Source organism: Typha latifolia, chromosome 3 (assembly GCF_019914945.1).
Source record: "Typha latifolia isolate L0001 chromosome 3, TyphaL0001v2, whole genome shotgun sequence".
Classification (NCBI taxonomy): Eukaryota; Viridiplantae; Streptophyta; class Magnoliopsida; order Poales; family Typhaceae; genus Typha; species Typha latifolia.
The window spans coordinates 12,000,024-12,019,969 of NC_133088.1; the positions used below are offsets into that span (position 1 = coordinate 12,000,024).

A 19,946-nucleotide genomic window follows, 5' to 3' on the forward strand; every position below is an offset into this window, starting at 1 on the left:
TAATTCTATTAATTAAATTATTCATATACCTTTGAAAATTGACCCCCATCCCACTAAATCAAAAACAATTTTCTGGATCTAATCATTCAATCCTATCCCATTCAAAGAGTAATTTAGATTTTTTTTTGATAAAATAATTTAGATATTTTAGAAATTGCATAAAAGTATTCTAAAATGAATACTCATTGGTCCATATGTTGCATTTTAGAATTCGTTGGGTTTAGATATGAAAAATTAAGAAAGAACATAGACGGATGTCAATCGGTGAAAATATAGGGTGTTATTTGAAACTTTCCCTAGAAGAAACTCAAATCCCTAATCGATCCAGCTTCGTCTTCAACCTCTCCAACCCTCTCCTCCAATCCTACACCGCGGTGGCAAGCGGCGGCAGGCTTTGATGGCGGTGGCGATTGGCGACTCGGCAGCGGGTACGCTCTCTCTCACTCCCACTCGCATTCTCGCTTCCTCCCTCTCTCGCTCCCATCTTCTTCTTCTTCTCTCTCTCTCTCTCTCTCTCTCTCTCTCTCTCTTCTCTCTCTCACTCACTTCCACGGCCACCGCCTCCATTTCCTCTCTCTCCCACTCCCTCTCCTCTGCAAACCTACTGTCGCCACCTCCACCTCTCTCTACACACACTGCACAATAACTGTAATAATATTAGATTAGCAACGGTGCATCACTGTAGAATGCAGACTACTGCTATGCTAAATTGCTTAAGTTTTTAGCAATTTATTAGTTTACTGCTATGCTAAATTTTATATTACTATATTAGTATATATTATATATCACATATAATTATTTCAGAGATGAGCTCTTTGGGCTATTATTAATGTGTGCCGGTGCATCTCTGAGGCAGTTTGAATCACAGGGTTACAGGGCCCTCTTCTATGCTTCAGGTGGAACTTAGGCTACTTTGTCGTTCTGTCCTTGGAAGAAAGAGACTTTTCTCGTCCTATGCTTCCTCCTTGCAGTTATTGGATGAGCAACTATCAGATTCGAATCCTAATATCCAAATAGAAGCTTCTTGTACTGGTAGAAGCCCAACCCTCTTCCCACTGGTTGCTTCTGTAGTTCATACTCTAAATTGGAGTGCCATAAGAGGACTTGAATTTTCTGAGTCGGTAAACAGATATGGCTTCTCTCACTCCTTGGAGTCCTTCGCAATGCTCATTGGAATCTTTTCATCAGCCGGAATGCATCGTGAGGCCAGGTGGTTGCTTAAATGTCTCATTGATTACAACAAGAATGTGGGCTTTTGTTTGTTTAAGCTGCTTGCTATGTTGGTGCAGCTCTCCGGTGGTGGCCTTAGCTTTTTACGAGCCTATGGAGGTGTCATCCAGGTTCTGTCAGAGTCACTGATGCTTGATTCTGCAGTAGAATCCTATTTGGAAGCTAAGCGGATCGGATTGCAAATTGGTGCTCCCTTGTGTAATTTATTGCTCAAATATTTGGTTGAGCATAATGAGGTGGGGCTTGCTAAGATTTTGTTTCATGAGATGAAAGCTTCTGGCCCATTGCCTAATATCTATACCTACACAATTTTGATAGATTTGTATAGCAAAGGCGGCGTTTTTTGTGTAGATGACGCAAATAGTATCCTCAGGGAAATGGAAGAGAATGGGATGAAACCTAATTCCGTGACTTATCATGCATATATCCGTGGGCTTTGTGGTGCCGGGAATACAGAATCTGCATGGAAGTTTCTTCAGGATTTGAGGTGTAGAGGCCTGGAGTACAATAATTACTGTTTCAATGCTGTCATTCTTGGTTTTTGCCGTGAAGGTGAGTTGCCGAAGGCTTTAATGGTTTTCGAGGAAATGAATACTTGTGGATTGACACCGGATGTGCACAGCTATAGCATTTTGATTGATGGGTTCTGCAAGAAAGGGGATGTCTTGAAAGGCTATAATCTGCTTGTCACAATGGTGAACAGTGGAATAATGCCGACAATTGTTAGTTATAGCTCACTCTTGCATGGTTTGTGCATGAGAGGGGAGATAGACACTGCATTGAATTTGTTCCATGAGCTGAGTGACCAAGGTTATGAGCATGATTTAGTCGCCTATAGCATTCTTATTGATGGATACTGCCGTCATGGGGACATAGATGGTGCTTGTAAACTCTGGCAGGAGATGATTCAAAGGGATTTGACTCCTGATGCTTTTAGCTATACAAGCATCATATATGGTTATTGTAGAATGGGATGCTTGAATGAAGCTTTGCAGCACTTCAACCTCATGCTTAGTGATGGCGTGGTTCCCAGTATTGTTACCTGCACTGTGATCATTGATGGGTTCTGCAAGAAAGGACTAGTGCAAGAAGGCTTCAGTTTTTTGAATGAAATGTTTGACTGGGGAATCATTCCGAACATGTTTATGTATAAGGTAATCATCGACGCAATATGCAAAAAGCAGAAGTTGGGAAGGGCATGGGAGGTTTTTGGAACAATGACAAAAAGAGGGTTTGTCTCAGATGTAGTTGTCTACACTATGCTTATTGATGCTTTTGCTAAAATATCTGATCTTGAGGAAGCTTGCAGATTATTTTCAAGAATGTCAAGGGAAGCTATAATGCCCAACATCTTCACATACACGAGTCTTATCAATGGTTTTTGCAAGAACGGGAGGCTGCCTGAAGCTTCAAATTTATTTGAGGAGATGATTGGAAAGGGTTTAGTACCTGATAGAGTTGTGTATACTTCGATAATTTCTGGATATTGCAGGTGTGGAGATATGAAGAAAGCTGTGGAGTTGTTTAACAAAATGGTGCAATGTGGTTTACTGCCAGATGTTACTACCTTTACCTGTCTAATTGATGGATATAGCAAGTTACTTCTTATGGATATGGCAGTCTCACTGATTGATGAGATGATAAAAATGGGGCTTGCACCTAATGCAGTTACTTATACTTCTATCATTACTGGATATCGGAAAATGGGTGACTGGGATAAAGCATATGAAATGTATAATATAATGCTGAAGCAGGGAATTCTACCTGATACACTTACTTATTTGTCCCTAGGGATTGAGTGCAGTGCAGGGTAGGTGACAGCAGAAGAATGATACATTATGACTACACATAACAATACTTGCTCAAATTTTTTCAACCTGATTTACTCATGGTATGTTCGAAGTCCATCATAGTATTATATAGCTAATACTATCTCAGATACTGCAGATTAGTATGATATGCTATGCTGCTTCTCTTTCCACAGAACTTACATGAAAAAACAATTATACTTTCTCACATGTCTCATTGGAAAAGTTCAAAAGGAAAACAAGTATAAATTACTTATATTATATAGATAGAATGCCATAGAAAGTTCACGGATCTCTTTTAACATTGGACTGTTCCCATTGTTCCAACAACTTATACTTTTTCTGACTTTTTTCTACTATTAGCCACTGTACCTGCAGAGTTTATTCTAAGAAAGGCATGGTATGTGATCAAGGCCACAACGTTAGGATCAGCAATTTTGAAATTTTTTCTTTCTCAAGTGATAAAGAGGCAGCACAGTCTCTGTTGCACATAGAGTTTGTTTGACATTCATGGATGTTTAAGATCTTTTGATTTGTCCTCCTATGACATGGCATTTTTTATTCTTCTGATCTTGATATTGCTTGGGCTGCTTGTAGTTCATAAGAATATCTAGATTCGTCGAAAAAGAAATGGCCTGCTCTAAAGCACATTTGCATGCCTGACACCAAACTAGATGGCTGATGGCCTTTGGTTTCTTATTTTAGTGAGACATGCTAGAACATAACACATAGTTTTCAGCTGATCGCCCAAGAATTAGGTTACAATAGGTTCTGTTATCTTATATTTATCAAGAAGTTCATTTCAATTTCTTTACCTTCTTTCTTTTTAATACCTTATTGCAGCTGGTACAGAACTGGTAACTCTTGATAAGCACTATTCTGGTTCATCATAAGATAATGTTTGGAGTATGCAGTGTTCAGCATCTTTTCTTTACTATGCCAGTGAGTTGTTAGTGGTAATTGATATGTTCTTCGTCTTTTCTGATCTTTGCAGATGAAATAGGAAAGTGTTTAGTATCTTTCTCTTATAGAGAGAATACAAGCTCATGACACTGCCATCTACTATCTAAAGTCATTATTAACAAGTTTCGGCGTGCTGTAGCTGCCATATTAAAATTCTCTTTTTTTTTGGCACGCATATGTGCAGGATTTTGTACAACTCCTGTGGCAGAGTCTGAAGTTCTTTTAGCAGTCTTATAATTGTTCCCTGGGTATAAGTTTTGTACAACTCAAGTAGTTGGAGTTTGCATGCAGGTTCTCTTCTAGCTTTTCCTTGGGATGTTCTGTTTCATAATTTCCTCTTAGATGCATGATATGCTTTCTTTCTTGAAAGTAAATGCAAAGGGAAAAAGTACAGCATCTAGCTTAGGGAGAAATCATATAATCAAGTGAACATCAGCACTGCTGTCAACCCTGAAGTGCGTAAAATATGCACATGTAATGTTTTCAGTTTAGGCCAAAATTTCAAACTGGAATAAATTAAGTAATTATATATGTACGAGCCATCCTAGCAGCTAGTGGTAACATATCAATTTTAGTGTCGTTATTTCTTATATATTAGAAACTTGTTTAGAAGTATTTTATGGCAAACTAGCACCTCCTTTCCCTTGTAAATCAATTAGTCTAGGGAAGTGCATATATATTAATATCTTCTTAAAGGCAACTAAATCATGTCTCATCATCCACTACCTCTTAATTTTTTTCTCATGTATTAGCAGAGGATGATGGGGGCACCATTACTCTTGAAATACCCTACTATATTTTCAATTGTTCCTTAGATATTTAAATGAAGAATGTAGAGGAATCGTTACCTTTGCCCCCTCCCCTCTTACGAGTTCTAACTGAGTGATTACCTTGTGCTACTTGGTGTCAATCCATCTCTAGTATACCTTACTGATTGTCTTGGGAGTAGAGGTGTAAATGAGACAAGCTTGGGCGAGCGACTCAGCTTGGCTTGGCTCGATTGCAGAAATTTTTAGCTCGGCTTGGCTTGGCTAATCTTTAGCTCGACAAGGCTCGAGCTTGGCTTAACAACTTGATGGGCTTATCTAGGCTTAATAGGTTTAATGGGCTGAAGGCTGATATTGATTAAAATTTTTTTTTTGAAAGCCAAACAATTAAAAAATATAAATCATAGAAGGTAAAATTAGCTCATAGAAACATATGGTGATACAAATAAATAATTAACTTAAAAATTCTAATAATTCATGTATTCATGTGAACATATAATACATACATATATATATATATATATATATATATATACTACTACTAGTCTGCTAAAGTATTGAGTTGAGATTGAGCAAGCCAGTGCTAGCTTAGCTCGGCTCGATTATACCTTTGAGCCCACGAGCCTCACGAGCTCATGGGCTTTTTTGACAACCCTACTTGGGAGTTTCTTTTCAAGGTTCTTTCTTTGTGGTGACGCTCCATCCTTTGTTTCATGTTGAGTCTATATGAAGAAGTGACTGATAAAATGATGCGATCTGGGTCAGATCGGATCACATCATAGGAACATTGGGCTCGATGGATCGAGTCTAGTTATTTTACTTATTCTGTTTATGTAGTTTAGTTAGAATTTATTTATTTAGCCAAGTTCATTAACTTTTACGCAGTTTCAAGAATATATTTTGCAGATATTCATCAGTTGACTGAATATTATGAGACCACTTGGAGAAGATTGAAGACATCCTGATCTACAACTTTTGTATTCAAGATTTTTCCAGATTAGGACTCCATCGTGGCATAGTTGAAAAAATATTTCGAGAAGAATAAGAAAGGCTGATTTAGCTAAATCATGTTTATCTTTAATATAAACCTTTAAGGCAAGCCTAGTTAAGTCATGTAAGCCACTAAAACAAGTTCAATTAAGTCATGTAAGCCTATAAAGCAAGTTCAATTAAGTCATGTAAGTCTCTAAGGTAAGTCCTAGTTCGAGTCGTATAAGTCTTTAGGGCTAAGTCCGAGTAGGACTCATTGTACCCGACCTCTATATATAGAGGAGCTAAGCTTTATTCATCCAAGCATCTAAGTATTAAGAATTAATTGAGTTTAGTTTTTCTTATTTTCACATTTATTGTTTTTATTATAGTCGTTAGATCGTCTTTATTTTTCTAGGAGTATATCTAAGTTAGAAACTCAAATTCTACCTCCAACTCATAGCCACCATCACCTCTAACAACCACCCTACTATACAGCCGTCCACCACCGCCCTTGGCCGTCCGCCACCTTCCGACGATCGAAATTTACCATTTTGCCCCGTTCTGATCTTACTCCACTAATTTAATTATATCTTTTCATCAAGACATCAGATTGACGTGAAACCAGAGCCATTAGAACTCTTTCTCGTGAGGCTACCATCACCTAAATTTTCATAATTTTCTTATGTTCGGATCAGTCCAGATATGGTCTGTAACATAAACATTACATGAAAATGGTCCATCTCTTCATCTTCTCTCATTGCCTAGGCAGATCATATGGAAGAATTTGATATATATTGAAAATGGACTTACAACATCTTTTGTTTATAACTTTATATGAACAATGAAATGTTCAGACCTTGATTTCAACAGTGTTACACTGTTGTATAGACTAATCTTATCAATATTCCTTGCCAATGCTTTTAGCTTGCTATAACAGAATCATTTTCTTTGATGTCTTACAGTTATATGTTCTCTCTTTTTCTTTGTTGTGGGAAAACACCCGAAGAAATGCTTATTGCTTCTTTGAACTTGCAAAAGTGAAAATTTGTATGCTTTTCATGTGGATGCTGTCTTTCAAACACAGGGCTGTTTATATGCATTTTTTTCAGAGGTTTGACAAGGTGTGTGTATATATATATATATACATACATTTCCTTGATTTTGAATTATTGTGTATGAATTCTGAACATTTTAGTGGTCCATAGGTACACATTGGACTTTCGCAACTTCACTTTTCAAGTGGTAAATATGTATGCATGCTTTCTGATGTTCTATATACGCAACAATTAATCTTTCTTACAACATGGGGTGTTAAAGATGTCTCACTAAGCAACCAAACCTTTTTGATGCCTTGAGGAGAAAATATGTTGTGTGGAAGTCCTTCAAGTAGGAGGAAATCCACCATGCATCGACTATGTAGACATCCTTGATTCTACCATGCAGACTGCCTTAGGTTTTTCTAGTTTGATATCATTTGATTTGATAATGTGATAACTTCTCTTAAATTCTGTGAGAAAAGATTTTCTTGCATATTCATATAACAGTTTCTATCGTAATAATGAGTACCTTATCCTTTGTTCTGATTGTGTTTTATGTTTGGTAGCAAGGCCTCTCCAAGACCAGAAAAGATTTGAAAGAATGAGCTAAAGATTATGCTGAGAGCTTTATATTGGATGGAGCTACCCGCTCTGGATCTTTTCATCTACTTTGGAGCTTCTCATTCATCCTTGCCCGAGAAGACAGGTTATAAACTTTAACCATGTAGACATTTTTCCTTTTTGTTACACTTGTGCTTTTCCTTTTCTTTTCTCCAGAACTCAGTATTTCTTTATTTGCTGGAACAATATTAACACTTCTGCTCAACTTGTTCTTGCCGGTACATCTGTTCAACTCTAAAAAGGAAGATGCCAATTTTTTTGCTGCCGATATTTGAAGCAGCGTCGTGCTTCAATCTCTTGGGATTGTAAATTGCTGAATTGTACACAGTACTCTGAGCTCTACTCTCTTTAAGTTGTAATTTTAAATGTCTATTTTTATTTTCAATATTCCAATAAATTATTTTTTGTGCAGATTTGGAGATCTTGACAAAGAAAAGATGCAAAGGATGACTCACTCCTCCACAACCTTAAACAGTCGTGGCTCACTGAGAAGTGAATTTTGAAGCTCTACTTAATGGTGAGAAAATGTCTGGAATCATTAATATTAATAGATTCCTATAAGATATAGTCCTGAAGGATCACCTTTTAGGAAAGCAAGAGTTATCATCATAGAAACATTTTGCTAGCAATAAGTGAAAGCTTCCAGACAGATTAAAATCTTTCTACTACTAATTTAAATATGTGAACTCTCTATGAGTTACGAGATAGTGCTGAAATGCCGAACAAGGTAAAATTTAGCTAAGACATGGTCTTCCTTGCATTTTATAGTGACCCAACTAGCTGACAAGTGACAACCTATTTGGTTATTGCAGTTTTGGCTCATGCAACCAAGGAGCATCCTCTGAACTTCCTCGCGGATGTTTGGAAATTTTATGGGAGAGATGACTGGCTTCTTATTTATATCAAGTATTGTAACCTCAAACTTATGGTGTTTTTCTGCAGGATATGAGTTCTTTGCACATCAAGTACTTTCTGCAAGCAGTTTCTAGGCCTGCATCTGGTAATATTTCCCGAGGGAACGGCTGACAACTGGATTTTGTTGCTTTTGTTATTTTGGTAGAGGATAGAAAGCTAATACTGACACTACTTTGTTATCCTGGTGGCATGAATCTCTAGAGAATTGCAGTTGGCCTTCTCATAAAAGTAAGTCCGAACTATGTACAGCCTGCGGCCATTGATCAAGATATGTCATGATCGATGCGGAAAGCAAATTATTGTTGCCAAAGAAATTTGGATCTTATAGAAAGTAAACTCCAGTCTGCGATAACTACTTGATGAGCTATGTGATGGAATTATGCTGAGGACTTACGGCCCATTTATCTGCTTGGGAGCAAGTTTATTTTTATACCAAATTACTTCTACAGAGGAAAATAATTAGGAAAGTACTACAAACTATTTCCAAAAATTACTATAACTTTGCCACATGAAAGATCACTATCTGAGATAGTGATTCTCAGTGGATTTATCATTATACCAATATGCTGCAAAATCGTTATTTTCTATGCTGTCTGGGAAAGCAAATTTAGATCACTGTTCTAGCAGCAATTTATATATAAATAGTTGTCTTAGAATAACGATTTTTTTATTGGATAGTTTTTGATATAGTTTAAACAATGCTGTTACTTTGAGAAATAATTTTTTATGTAGCAGTATTTTGGTCAAAAACTCGATCTATTCGGAGATCATCCCTCGAGATTTTGAGAGGAATATCATCATGGAGATGGACTGCCTTTAGGCTTCAGCATATTATTCACTGACCAATGTCATACCATACTTACAAAGAAAGAAATAGAGCAACCGACTGCTCTGCCAATTGGGGATTGGTTGAAGTTTTGGGTGTGCAAATTCATGTGCCACCTGATTTCTTAGTGATCCTCTTGTTTGACATTTCTGGGGGGATGATTTTCCCATCAAATGTAATAACTTCTGCCTAGCAGCTCTCTTCTTAATCCGAAAGAAAAGAAAACAATGGTTGTATAGCTCTGATGTATCTGTAGATGCAGCATTTCCAGATACAATGAACCAAAACAGCCCCAAAACACCTGATAAATTGAAGATTTAGACATGGTTAAATCTTCCAAGTTATATAAAACACAAATATTAATGAACCATCTATGATTGTTACAGAACTTTGTTCTTCTACACCAAGTTTCTGCTCTCAAGAACGTAGTAATTGAAGTCTCCACAGCTGACCATACAAAACATCTGCAAGTCATCATACAATGTAGACTTAATATGTGAAACTATACACCAGGCAAAGTACTTCCTTCTGCACTTACTGGCTCTCATGATTTAGCATCTTGCCTAGATTTCTAGCAAACTAACCTGTAGAATGATCTGCTGTAATACCAAAATGATGGCAACTTCCCAAATTACAGGCCATAAATGACAAAAGGGGATCAGCTTTCAATATATATATAAAGAGAAAAAACTTGCAGAAAAGAAGGAACTCTGAAATAATAGACAAGACTTGACATGAACGAAGAAATAAAAGTCGTACAGAAAAATAATATGGAACAGCTGATACATCATCATATTTCAGTGAGCAGCAAAAACTGTTGCACTGCACTTATTGTTTAACAAAATATGAATGAACGAAGTTGAAGATTGGCACAGTTGAAATGGCTACTTAATTCTTTTCAAACAATAGAGTGATCTCTGGATCTAGCTTCTGAGTGTTAAATAAGAAGTGCAAATTTCTAACCTTAATGTAAACCTATATGTTTCTGTTCGAAGAAAATGATGAAAGAATCACTAAGATAATGATAGTTAGGCATCTCAATCTCATGAAACCCAGATTTGCACTTATCTTGACTTATTTCAAAAAGATGGACATTTCAATGGCAGAAATTCTAGTTGAGAGATAATTTTGCAGAAAAGATAGCAAAGAACAGTCTGCGCAAACATTTATTTGTTGTTGGTACTACCTTTCTGTTTCAATAATGATAAGCAAGACTACTAGAATGGCAGAGGCTTCCTTAGCAATATGTTGTCAACACCAGCCAAAGATAAATCAATCATCTTTTCCAACTAAAAGTTTTCTAAAGATGGACTACATTTCAGCAAATAAATACACAGACTATAAGGTGCTACCATAAAAACTTGTTTCATCCATTTCAGATTAAGCACTCAAAATTTAAATGATAAACTGAACTTTAACTAGGATTAGAGAGTTCCAACAACTTAATGCATAAAAGAAAGAGAGAGAAACTCAATGCAGCTAGCTATCTCGTTCTCACAAAATCCACATTCCAGATGTTGATATAAATGATTTCTTCTGATTTAACTACAGTTTGCAAAGCCATAGCGCCTCTAACTGGTGAGCAACCTATCTCCTATCGCTCTACCCTCCCCTGCAACCCTCCCTTTCTCTCTCTTTCTCTTTCTCCTTTATTTACCTTCCTCTGTCTTCTTGCTATGACACTGGGCCAAGTTTGGCTTCGTGTCATCAGCATAGCTAGCTGTGGCGTCTCATGCTCGTTGTGAGGATGGAACTGCCAATGGCAAGTAAATATTGGTCACAGACCCTTCAAGGCATCCATGAAGAAGGCCATTATAACAGATAATGAAATTACTAGCATTCATCACATGATGTTAGCATGAAAAGCTATTGCAAGAAATATGTTGAAGAATAAGCAATTCTCGATAGCCATAGAAGAATAACTGAAAGAGGAAATAAGATTTCTATAGGTGTTGACTAAATAAAATTGCAAATGTTAAGGGCCATCAAATGCATACATAATATTCATCCACCTCCTTGACAAATGCATTACATACAGGAAACCATTAAGTAAATAACAAATGATAATAATTTTACTATAATGCGTATAATAAAGCAGAGGTTGAACACTATTGGTAAAATTGGGTACCCACTCCTATCAGTGGAAATCAACCATGAGTCACCAAATTGTCTCTATGAATATAGGATATGTAAATTGCATCTGATGGGAACATTGAATTGACCACCCATCATTGAAATGGTAGGATTATCTCCAATCTTACTGAAACGTTCTATCTCAACAGAGTTCAACAATAGATGTATTGGGAACTAATAACTCTGATAAGATGTAAAAAAGTGGAAAGCACTGTGGTTGCTGTCTTGCTGAGAAATTAAGCTACAATGAATAATAGGCAAACTAATATGCAGTTCTACGTAGCTATCTGTAGATTTAGAAACTAAGCTAACCATATAGAATTATAAAATCACTATATAATCATTCCTAAATATGTTACATTTTGTCAATATAGTAAATTAATATAGTAAATTATTTTTGGCATTCTTTCTATACTTTAATAATTCCCTATTATATGACTTTTACTAATATATATATATATATGATGGATTTAGATTGAGCTATAATCATTTATGTTTGCAATTAGACTTATTTAGTCTTTGGCAATGATGGTCGTGTTAGTCGGCACTTACCGTGTCAACAGCATAGCGGCACGTGGCAGGATGGGTGCTGCACAACACCCCTCCTAGCAGCTTCGTTGCTTGCCGTTGACTTCATCTTCGTCGTTGCTGCTTGCTACCGAACTCGTCGTCCCCATCTTCGCCGCCCCCGGAGCTTGAGTCGTTCACACGGATCCGCAACTTAAGTTATTATTTGACACGACCTGATCCACTCACCATTTCTTCCTCTTTGTGCTAGGGCACCAGATGGGTGCCAGCAGCAATTGGAGCTCGGGGGCAATGAGGACGGAGGCGAGCGGTGACGATGAAAGCAAGGTCAATGGTGAGCATGAAAGGGTGAAGATGAGTAATCTCCCCATCTTTTTCTCTTCCTCTTGCGGCATAATCGGCACGTACCACGGTACGTGCCATGCTGTGCCTATAACACAATCATCCTTGCTCTTTAGTCATACTTCTTAAATTCACCTAATCAACAAAATACCTATGTATACCATTACCATCAATTCTCATAGATGAGGGAAGTCTAGTCCATCTCTATATCATAATTTTTGTCAAAAGAGCCAGATTCATAGTAATGCCTCATAAATCACCTTACTAGTTATGTAGGAAATTTTGGATCTTACCCTATGTTGAATTGATCTTATGGCATAAAAAAAACCTTTATTACCGTTCCTCTTTCAGGACAAGAGGACACCCTCTCCTAATTTAAACATCGAAGCTGAAGTTGATTCAATTGCCACTTTCCCAGAACCCAGAGATACTCCTTTTTTCCTCTTTCTCCTGTATTGACAACCTATTTCCATCATCATCTTATCCAACTCTATTTACTCCCAACCCTCGTCTCTGCTCCTTCCACCACTGTCCTCTTGCAACTTCAGCACCCCATTGTTCTACTAAATTATGGACTTCCCCTTCTCTAATGCAATTATTATTGCTGTTGACTGCTACTGCTTCACAAGTTATCACAGAGTCATGTTCATGTACTCCATGATGGCTGCTTTATGGGCTAATAGGCTTGTAGTTCATACCAATTAGCAGCCTCCATAGTACCCTGCTGAGTGGCACATCTTTGGGTATAGAGAAGAGGTGTTAAGTAGATGCTGGAGGTGACAAGTCAGGAGGGGCAAATTGGAGGGCGAGATACTTCATACTTCGTAGTCTAATGAACCCAAAGATGTAATATTGAACCCTCCTAAGCTGGTCAATTTGTCGACATTGTTCCTGAAACTACTTTTAGTTTGAGAGTTGCAAGCAAAGTTGGCCATTCGGTTTGCTCTAAGTTGCTCTCATAATAACACCATGAATCTATAAAAGTGTTAAAAATTGACTCAAAATTTTTGATAATCTAATAAAAAACCAGCAAATCATCAAAAGAGAATTTGGCCATTCATGACACGAAAATAAAACCAGCTTGTCGGGTAGAGATCTAATGCAGATCAGAGAGACAGACTCCACAGCCAAATGTCTGACAAAAGTACAACAATATAAACACTGAAAGTAGTAAGAAAATATGCACATCCACTCCATTTCTTGTAAAGTCAACCGTAAAATAAATACTCTAAAATTGTTAGACAGCCATATAGTAAACCCCAGCAAACCCCAGCAAGCAGCATTATAAGCCCCAGCACGAAATGTTCAACAAAGATATCACAAGATACAACTGAGAAAGTCCCTGTCAGTGCGTAAACTAACAGATATAGGCATAAGGTTCAAACGATAAGATTATCAACTGATATATTTAACACTAAATGGACAAGCCAACCTACCATTTACAGTTCTAGAAGTTTTCCTGTGACAATCACCCTAAAGGCTGGAAGATATATAGGGAACTCAACAATGATGATTTTGCTAGATAATACAGATTCAAAAGTGTCATCTAAAAGAGCAGCTCACAGTGTTGAAATTTGAAAGCTGTGATACATTCAACCAAGAAAAGAAAAGGACTATGATTTCTAGAACAGTAATTAGTGTAAGAGGATAAAAAAGTAGAGTACAAAAGGGGAAAGCTAAAAGAACTTTCTGGAGACTTTCCTTGTTATTTGGCGATACGATATTTCTGTGATTCTTAGGTAAAACCACATAAAAGAATATAGAGTAAACTGTGAAGAAGCTACATAAATCAACTAACTTGGACATTTGTGAGAAGCCTTGTAAGTTTACTTAGTGTTTCTCGAGCAGATATTGTGTCTGGATGATGCTCGCCACATATGGAAGTCCTGAGAAATATAGCTTTTCTTACGAGGTCATCTGCTCTGTCATATTGCCCTCCCCTAAGCATTAGCTTTGCCCTTGTTTCCAAAACAGTTGCTCTCAAAAGGGCCAGTTCCTGCCAAAGATATGTCCTTTGTCCACGTGATTGATCTGGTTTATTACAGCAAAATGACTTATCAATCCATTTTTCAGATCGAGAAATTAAGGATTCTGCAGAGTGTTCCAGTGCATCTGTAGAAAGGCGTAAAAGTTCTAATGCTGCATTACACCGGGAGAAGGTGATGAATGTGTTAATGGCAAGCGGTAGAACAATACGTTTTATAAAGAACATCAACTCAGATGGTCTTGGTTCCACCACAGCAGGATCAGAACCAAATTCAAAGACCAAAAAGCAAGCTGCCCACAAATGTTCAGAATATTGAGAAATAGAGCCTCTGAGATAAACTGCTTGAACCATTGCTTGAGGGACTCCCAAAGCTCCTCGTTTACGAGCATATAGCTTAATAAGTTCATGAAAGTGCAGGCAATCAGGCTTGGTGCTACACCTTGCAATCCCAAATCTCATCAACATGGAAGATGCCTCAGCTTCAGACCTCTTCATTTGAGAAACTGTGAAGCTGCATGTCAATACATGCCAGCACTTCTTCCACATTGGAGCACCCTCATGCTTTTCTGGGACCTTATGTGCAGCCATAGCCAAAAGATGAACTGGAACAGCAGATGGAGCGAACCAACCGCTTACCTGGACCATCCTAGTAGCCAAACTTCTTGGCCCATCAGCATGATCAAATATTGAGAGGCAGACATCTAAAAGCTGAACAAGGACAGCATGCCGCTTCAAAGTAGTAACTTCTCTATCAGCCCATGCCAATTCTCTCAAAGGCATTCTGTTCAAAGTGTCAAGTAGTCTACTTGGAGTTATAGGAAGTTCTGAAAGGATAGCACCTATAATACCAAGACCTAGTGTAAGCCTTCCAAGTTTCTCTTCAATAACCCTTAGAGCTTCAATTTCCACCAATGGGTAATCTTTTACACCTCCCTTCATCAAAGATAATGCCTCCACACCCGATAGATACGAAAGCTTCATGGGCTCCAAGTTCATTACTCGTGGAAGACGTGTGGTTATTATGAAGTGGGTTTCTCCACCAAAGTGAGGAAGAAGATCTGTTATAACTTTTCGATCCCACCAGTCCTTCTCATTTTCTAAATTATCAATGATTACTAAGAACGGGATGTCTCGCATCAGTTCTTTCCTTACTCTTCCGATGGCTTCTTCTTCCAGCTCTTCAAAACATTTGATCCTTCCTTCTTCATGACAATGGTTTTCAATGCCCAGATCAACTTCTAGAGAAGTTCTTAGAGCCAAATAATTTTGTCGTATGTATCTACTTTCCCCTCCAACCCATAGAACCATCTTGTATCTTTGTGAGAATCTGCATGCATATTCCAAGACCAACTCCGTCTTGCCAATTCCCGAGTCCCCAGACACACATGCAATGCCCTTGCCATACAGAATCTTTTCTGATCTTTTCTTCCTGTAATACCTTCCCCCCTTGGCTCTTAAAGGGCGGCATTGCCTAAGCGGACTACCCACCCTCTGCATCTCAATTTCCTTCTCAGACTCTTTCCACAGAACTGGCTCCTTTCCTTTGCTGCCATTCTCCAACTGTTTCTCCATTGTATTTTCTTCTACAGGATAGCTCTCAGACCGTCCAATCAACAAACTTTTTCGCCTATGTCTGGTCTTGAGTTCAAAATATTCTCTTTCTCCATCTCCATTGACATCACCAAACAAAATAAGCTCCAATTCTGAGAGTTCTTTTTTCCGTCCAACAAACACTTCATTCCGAGGAAAAGGAAATTCCTCCTTCTCCACCCTTTCCCTCCATCTATTTACCCTGTCAACCACACTCCTTCTTCCCAATCTTGTAGCTAAAAGAACTACAGCTTGCAGTATGCAGTCCCTCCAATTACCATCATTTGCCTCTAACTGCCAATCTAATACCCGTGGAAGCCCGTCGACTGCTTCTCTCCACTCCCTCTCTAATCCACCATACAACATCCATAACTCACCACCATGCTTTTCCCATAGTTCTCCCCTTCTCTCGATTACATCTCTTGCAAGACAATCACTGGCACTCAAGTCAAAGTAAATAGGAATCAGATTTTTCTTTCCTAAGAAATCTCTGAGCTCTTCTATGCTGTAAGGATTTCCAAATGACTTTTTTGTGATGATCACAACTCCATAAGTAGAGGCATTCATTATTCTCTCAACTGCATCATGGCTGCGAGAATTCCTACATCGGGCTCTGTCAGATGCAAAACAACTGATTCCCTGGATTTCCAACTCTGCACGAAGCCAATTAGCAAATCTAAGCAAAGAAGGCTTCCGGCCATGAAATCCTATGTACACATCACAGCTCCTAAACCTATTTGCGGAAGAAACTGAAACCGTAGGCTGAGTAAACTTCCCCAGGCTTTTCCCTGATCTCTTTTGCTTTTCTCTGCGAGCCAAGTAATGATTACTAGCTCCTTGACTTTTATTTGACAAACTGCCATCACGAGTATCATTAAAGGAGGAAAGCGGACCATAGTTGTTGTGAATGGTGCCTGGGGTTCCAAAATTACTGGAAGTGCAAAAACTCGGAGCAGGAGAAACATCAGATGAAAGAAACTTGCTATGAGATGAAGATTCAGATTGCTTTGTCAGAGTGCGGGAAACAAGATGATCAATTCTAAGGACAACGCCAGTGGAGGAGTTTGCTGCATCAGTTCGGACTGCATCAGATGCATGTGTAGGTGGTGATCTTGGAGAGAAGAAAGGAGACTGACTTGCTGAGACAAATGCTGAGGAAGAAGATGAAAGATTCCTTGAAGTTATGGTGGATAATGCCCCAAGATTGGAGCTTTCTTGTTGAAGCTCCATCTATCCATCTTCATAAATTATCCAGCTCTCAGAATTGTTTTGGATTCAATTCATTCTACACCATGAAGACTCTCTGGTGAAAGAAAGAAAAAGGTTAAGGCATTCAAGAATTGAGATTCTCATCTTCCAAAACTTCATTTGCTAAACAACTTTTTTTGAGACAAGGACATTGGCTGATCATTCAGCCAATCAGTGCCTACAGGAGTACATGCCTAAAGCCTCAGAATGAGAATAATGGTGGTTGTTACACCTACTTCATGATAAGTGTGAGATATCTCACAGTAGACCCACAAATGACTAAACAAATACAAAATGCACAAATGATACACTAAATATAAAAATCTTAAAAGAGATACATTTATAACTCGGTACATCACTAACTCGACATGGTTGGTAAATACTACACTTTCATGGAGAAAAAAGCTGCTACTTAACATCCAGGCCAGGAGATGACACACATCTTCAATCTTCACAAATGAAGGCATCGAAATGCAAATTATATGTTCACATTTTTCAAAGAAAGAAAGTAGATGTGTTCAACAAAAGGAAGCAAACTGTCTAATCTCGGCAAGATACTAAAGTAATGAAAAAACTAATGGAAACTTGTGAAAGGATATACACCGAAAAAAAAAAAGAGGCAGTTCCTAACATGATGAGGACAATTTGAAGTTTTACGAAACAAGGGAAATATACTACGTTTAAGATGCAAATAATACTCAGTCCAGACGTAAAACAAAATAAATGATGACTCATGCAATCAAAACAAAAATGATGTGGGAAATTTGCACGGGCTCCATGTAATGTTAGAAACAGCAAGAAATGGCTAAACTATCCAGAGAAGGTAAATAATAAAGTTTTGACGGTGGAAAGTAATAGAGACCCAAAAATCAACAAGAAATTCAAACAAAAATAGGGGTATCCAGAAGAAAACAATGGAAAACAGTCAAAACACATTATCTGATATACCTCCATAAATCTCGGCGTTCGATATAAAAGAAGAATCAAACGTTTCAGATTCAAAACAACCTGCAAAGGCTACTTCTTCCTTGAGATGAGTAAACCCACTCTCCCAGAGTCTAGATCTGGACTTCTCATATGCACAGATGCGATCTCAGTCTTCGATTTTAAACTCATAAAAGGAAGCAGAATCTCTTAAGTCCTTGAGAAAAGCTCATAGATTTGCACCACAATACAGAAGCAATCACAGATTTTCTTTCCTCAGATCTGACCAATACGAACCACATAACAACAAAAATGAAAACCCAATTCCCGAATTCAACAGTGAAAGCAACGAAACTCAAGACCAAAACTAAGAACTATAGATTCTGTTTAGGGTTCTTGTCCCTGCGATGCACATCAGAAGGGGTAACACATAAAAAAGCGATTTTGATGGGAGAAAGATAGATTTCTAAGCGATTTAGATAAGATCAGGCTCATACAGACAAGGAAATAAAAGATTTGACTGATGACAATCAAGAGAGGCTTACATTCTTCTCCCAAGACTCCATTGTTCTTCCAAAGCCACCAATCCAAAGGGGTCACCTCTTCCTCTCTCTCTCTCTCTCTCTCTCTCTCTCTCCAAATAGGAATACAATAATAAACTATTAGCTGTGTGGTAATATACCCATGGGGGCCAAAGGGGAAGTATAATAAGAATCTATGGAGTCTGTGAGATGAGATAAGATCACAAGATCACTAACCTTTACCTAATTTCACCCGAATTTTGCTAATTGACTCCCCTCTCTCTCTCTCCCCTCCTTCCTCTATATAAAAAATAGTGAGAAAAGCTGGAGGGTGAATAAAGGAAGCATACCTTTACTTTGCTTACCACTGGGAAAACCAAAGAGTGACTTCCAAGGATTGGTTATTTTTCTTCAGTTTGGATATCAAATAGTTATAACTGACAAAGAAAGATAGTGAGATTTTTTTTTCCACCTGAAAGAAAAGAACAAAAAAAAAAAAACTTTTTATTCTCTGAAGAATTTAAAGAATAAACTGGGGGTTGTACAAGATGGACCATAATTTGGTACTGCTCCTGCATTGCCTCCAATTTGCTTTCTCAGTTTTGGAAGAACAAAGTACATATGGCTGTACTTTGATCTCTTAAATGTCATATTTCTCCAATTAATACTTGGATATCCATATTTTCTTTGGTACATATGAATTGAATGAATGGAGTTGTACATCTTAATTACCATTTTTTCAGAAGATATATTTGAGATGTCACCCTAGGGGGATGATCATTTTGCTTTTGTTCTGAATCAAGTTCAGCAAAAGCCTTCACAACTGCAATATATTTATCCTTGATCAATATCACATCTTAATCTGTTAAGGGAGAAGAAACCATGAGAAGTGGGACAGACTGTGTTGCAGCCTAGTGTGGAAAGTGACACCCCCTCTTTGGACCACCAAAGTTGACTTTAAGATGCACAGATCCTTGCACCATATCTACTCAGTGGGTTTGTTCTTTAAAGACAGACAATTTGAGATGTTGTCCTTGTGCAATTGCATGTGGTTTCCTTTGAAATGTGGGTTATGGTAGTGTCTGAGAGTAACAGCTTTGTAGAATTCAAGCCTAGAGGAAGTGATCTTTGTCATTTGGACAGAGGGAGAAGAGAAATAGTTGTCCTTTTCAATCAGGACAAATCTCCACAAGCATGAGAAAAGATACTGCAACTCTCTTTTGATGAGGCAATTAATCCACAACTTGGAGAACATAACTCACCCACATGGAAATCCTTTTCTTTTTCTTCAAATTTAGCTAGATGCTAACAGAATCTTACCCTATTCATGTCTCTTGTAAGAGGTGCATGGAGAACAGTGGATGATGCCTTTCCTAAGATTAGAAAACAAGGTAAGAAAAAATGGTTGTTAATCAATTGGTTAAATTGAAATTAAACTCGCCCTAAAAATGCGTCCCATGTAAGAGAATGAACTAAAAAAAATTCTTTAAATTTCTCGCTCCTCATTAGTGGAAAGCAACTAGTGTTAGTGGGC

At 37.9% G+C, this 19,946-nt stretch overlaps 2 protein-coding genes across 25 annotated transcripts; one reads left to right on the forward strand and one right to left on the reverse strand.

Annotated features, from left to right (window-relative positions):
• The first annotated feature begins 286 nt into the window (after window positions 1–286).
• Window positions 287–8,898, forward strand: LOC140783720 (uncharacterized). Of its 19 annotated transcripts, none has more exons than XM_073130709.1 (8): window positions 297–428; window positions 805–3,121; window positions 4,033–4,292; window positions 7,344–7,483; window positions 7,641–7,718; window positions 7,811–7,915; window positions 8,211–8,398; window positions 8,515–8,898. In XM_073130709.1, the coding sequence occupies exon 2, from the start codon at window positions 888–890 to the stop codon at window positions 3,042–3,044; it is 2,157 nt and encodes a 718-aa protein (XP_072986810.1). In that variant the 5' UTR covers window positions 297–428; window positions 805–887; the 3' UTR covers window positions 3,045–3,121; window positions 4,033–4,292; window positions 7,344–7,483; window positions 7,641–7,718; window positions 7,811–7,915; window positions 8,211–8,398; window positions 8,515–8,898. The 19 variants fall into 19 exon arrangements, 17 of the variants coding, with proteins under 17 accessions (XP_072986809.1, XP_072986810.1, XP_072986824.1 ...); XM_073130723.1 differs by having other exon boundaries at window positions 8,341–8,398; XM_073130708.1 differs by having other exon boundaries at window positions 287–428; window positions 869–3,121; window positions 8,211–8,898.
• Window positions 8,899–9,050: 152 nt separating this feature from the next.
• Window positions 9,051–18,686, reverse strand: LOC140783719 (uncharacterized). 6 transcript variants are annotated; one of them, XM_073130702.1, is made up of 4 exons: window positions 18,437–18,678; window positions 17,976–18,293; window positions 13,941–17,022; window positions 10,631–10,892 (listed from the first exon to the last, which is right to left on the reverse strand). In XM_073130702.1, exons 3-4 carry the CDS (start codon window positions 16,947–16,949, stop codon window positions 10,734–10,736), a joined length of 3,168 nt encoding a protein of 1,055 aa, XP_072986803.1. In that variant the 5' UTR covers window positions 16,950–17,022; window positions 17,976–18,293; window positions 18,437–18,678; the 3' UTR covers window positions 10,631–10,733. The 6 variants fall into 6 exon arrangements, with proteins under 6 accessions (XP_072986804.1, XP_072986807.1, XP_072986803.1 ...); XM_073130701.1 differs by having other exon boundaries at window positions 17,916–18,293; XM_073130703.1 differs by lacking the exons at window positions 10,631–10,892; window positions 17,976–18,293 and adding an exon at window positions 9,051–9,440 and having other exon boundaries at window positions 18,437–18,686.
• Window positions 18,687–19,946: the final 1,260 nt, after the last annotated feature.

Coding starts and splice junctions, on each gene's coding strand:
- LOC140783720 (XM_073130708.1), top strand. CDS start 888: ATGCTTCAGGTGGAACTTAGGCTACTTTGTCGTTCTGTCCTTGGAAGA.
- LOC140783719 (XM_073130700.1), bottom strand. CDS start 16,949: ATGGAGCTTCAACAAGAAAGCTCCAATCTTGGGGCATTATCCACCATA. Junction 10,893..13,940: donor GGCTTCTCACAAATGTCCAA/GTTAGTTGATTT, acceptor TGCCATTGGCAG/TTCCATCCTCACAACGAGCA.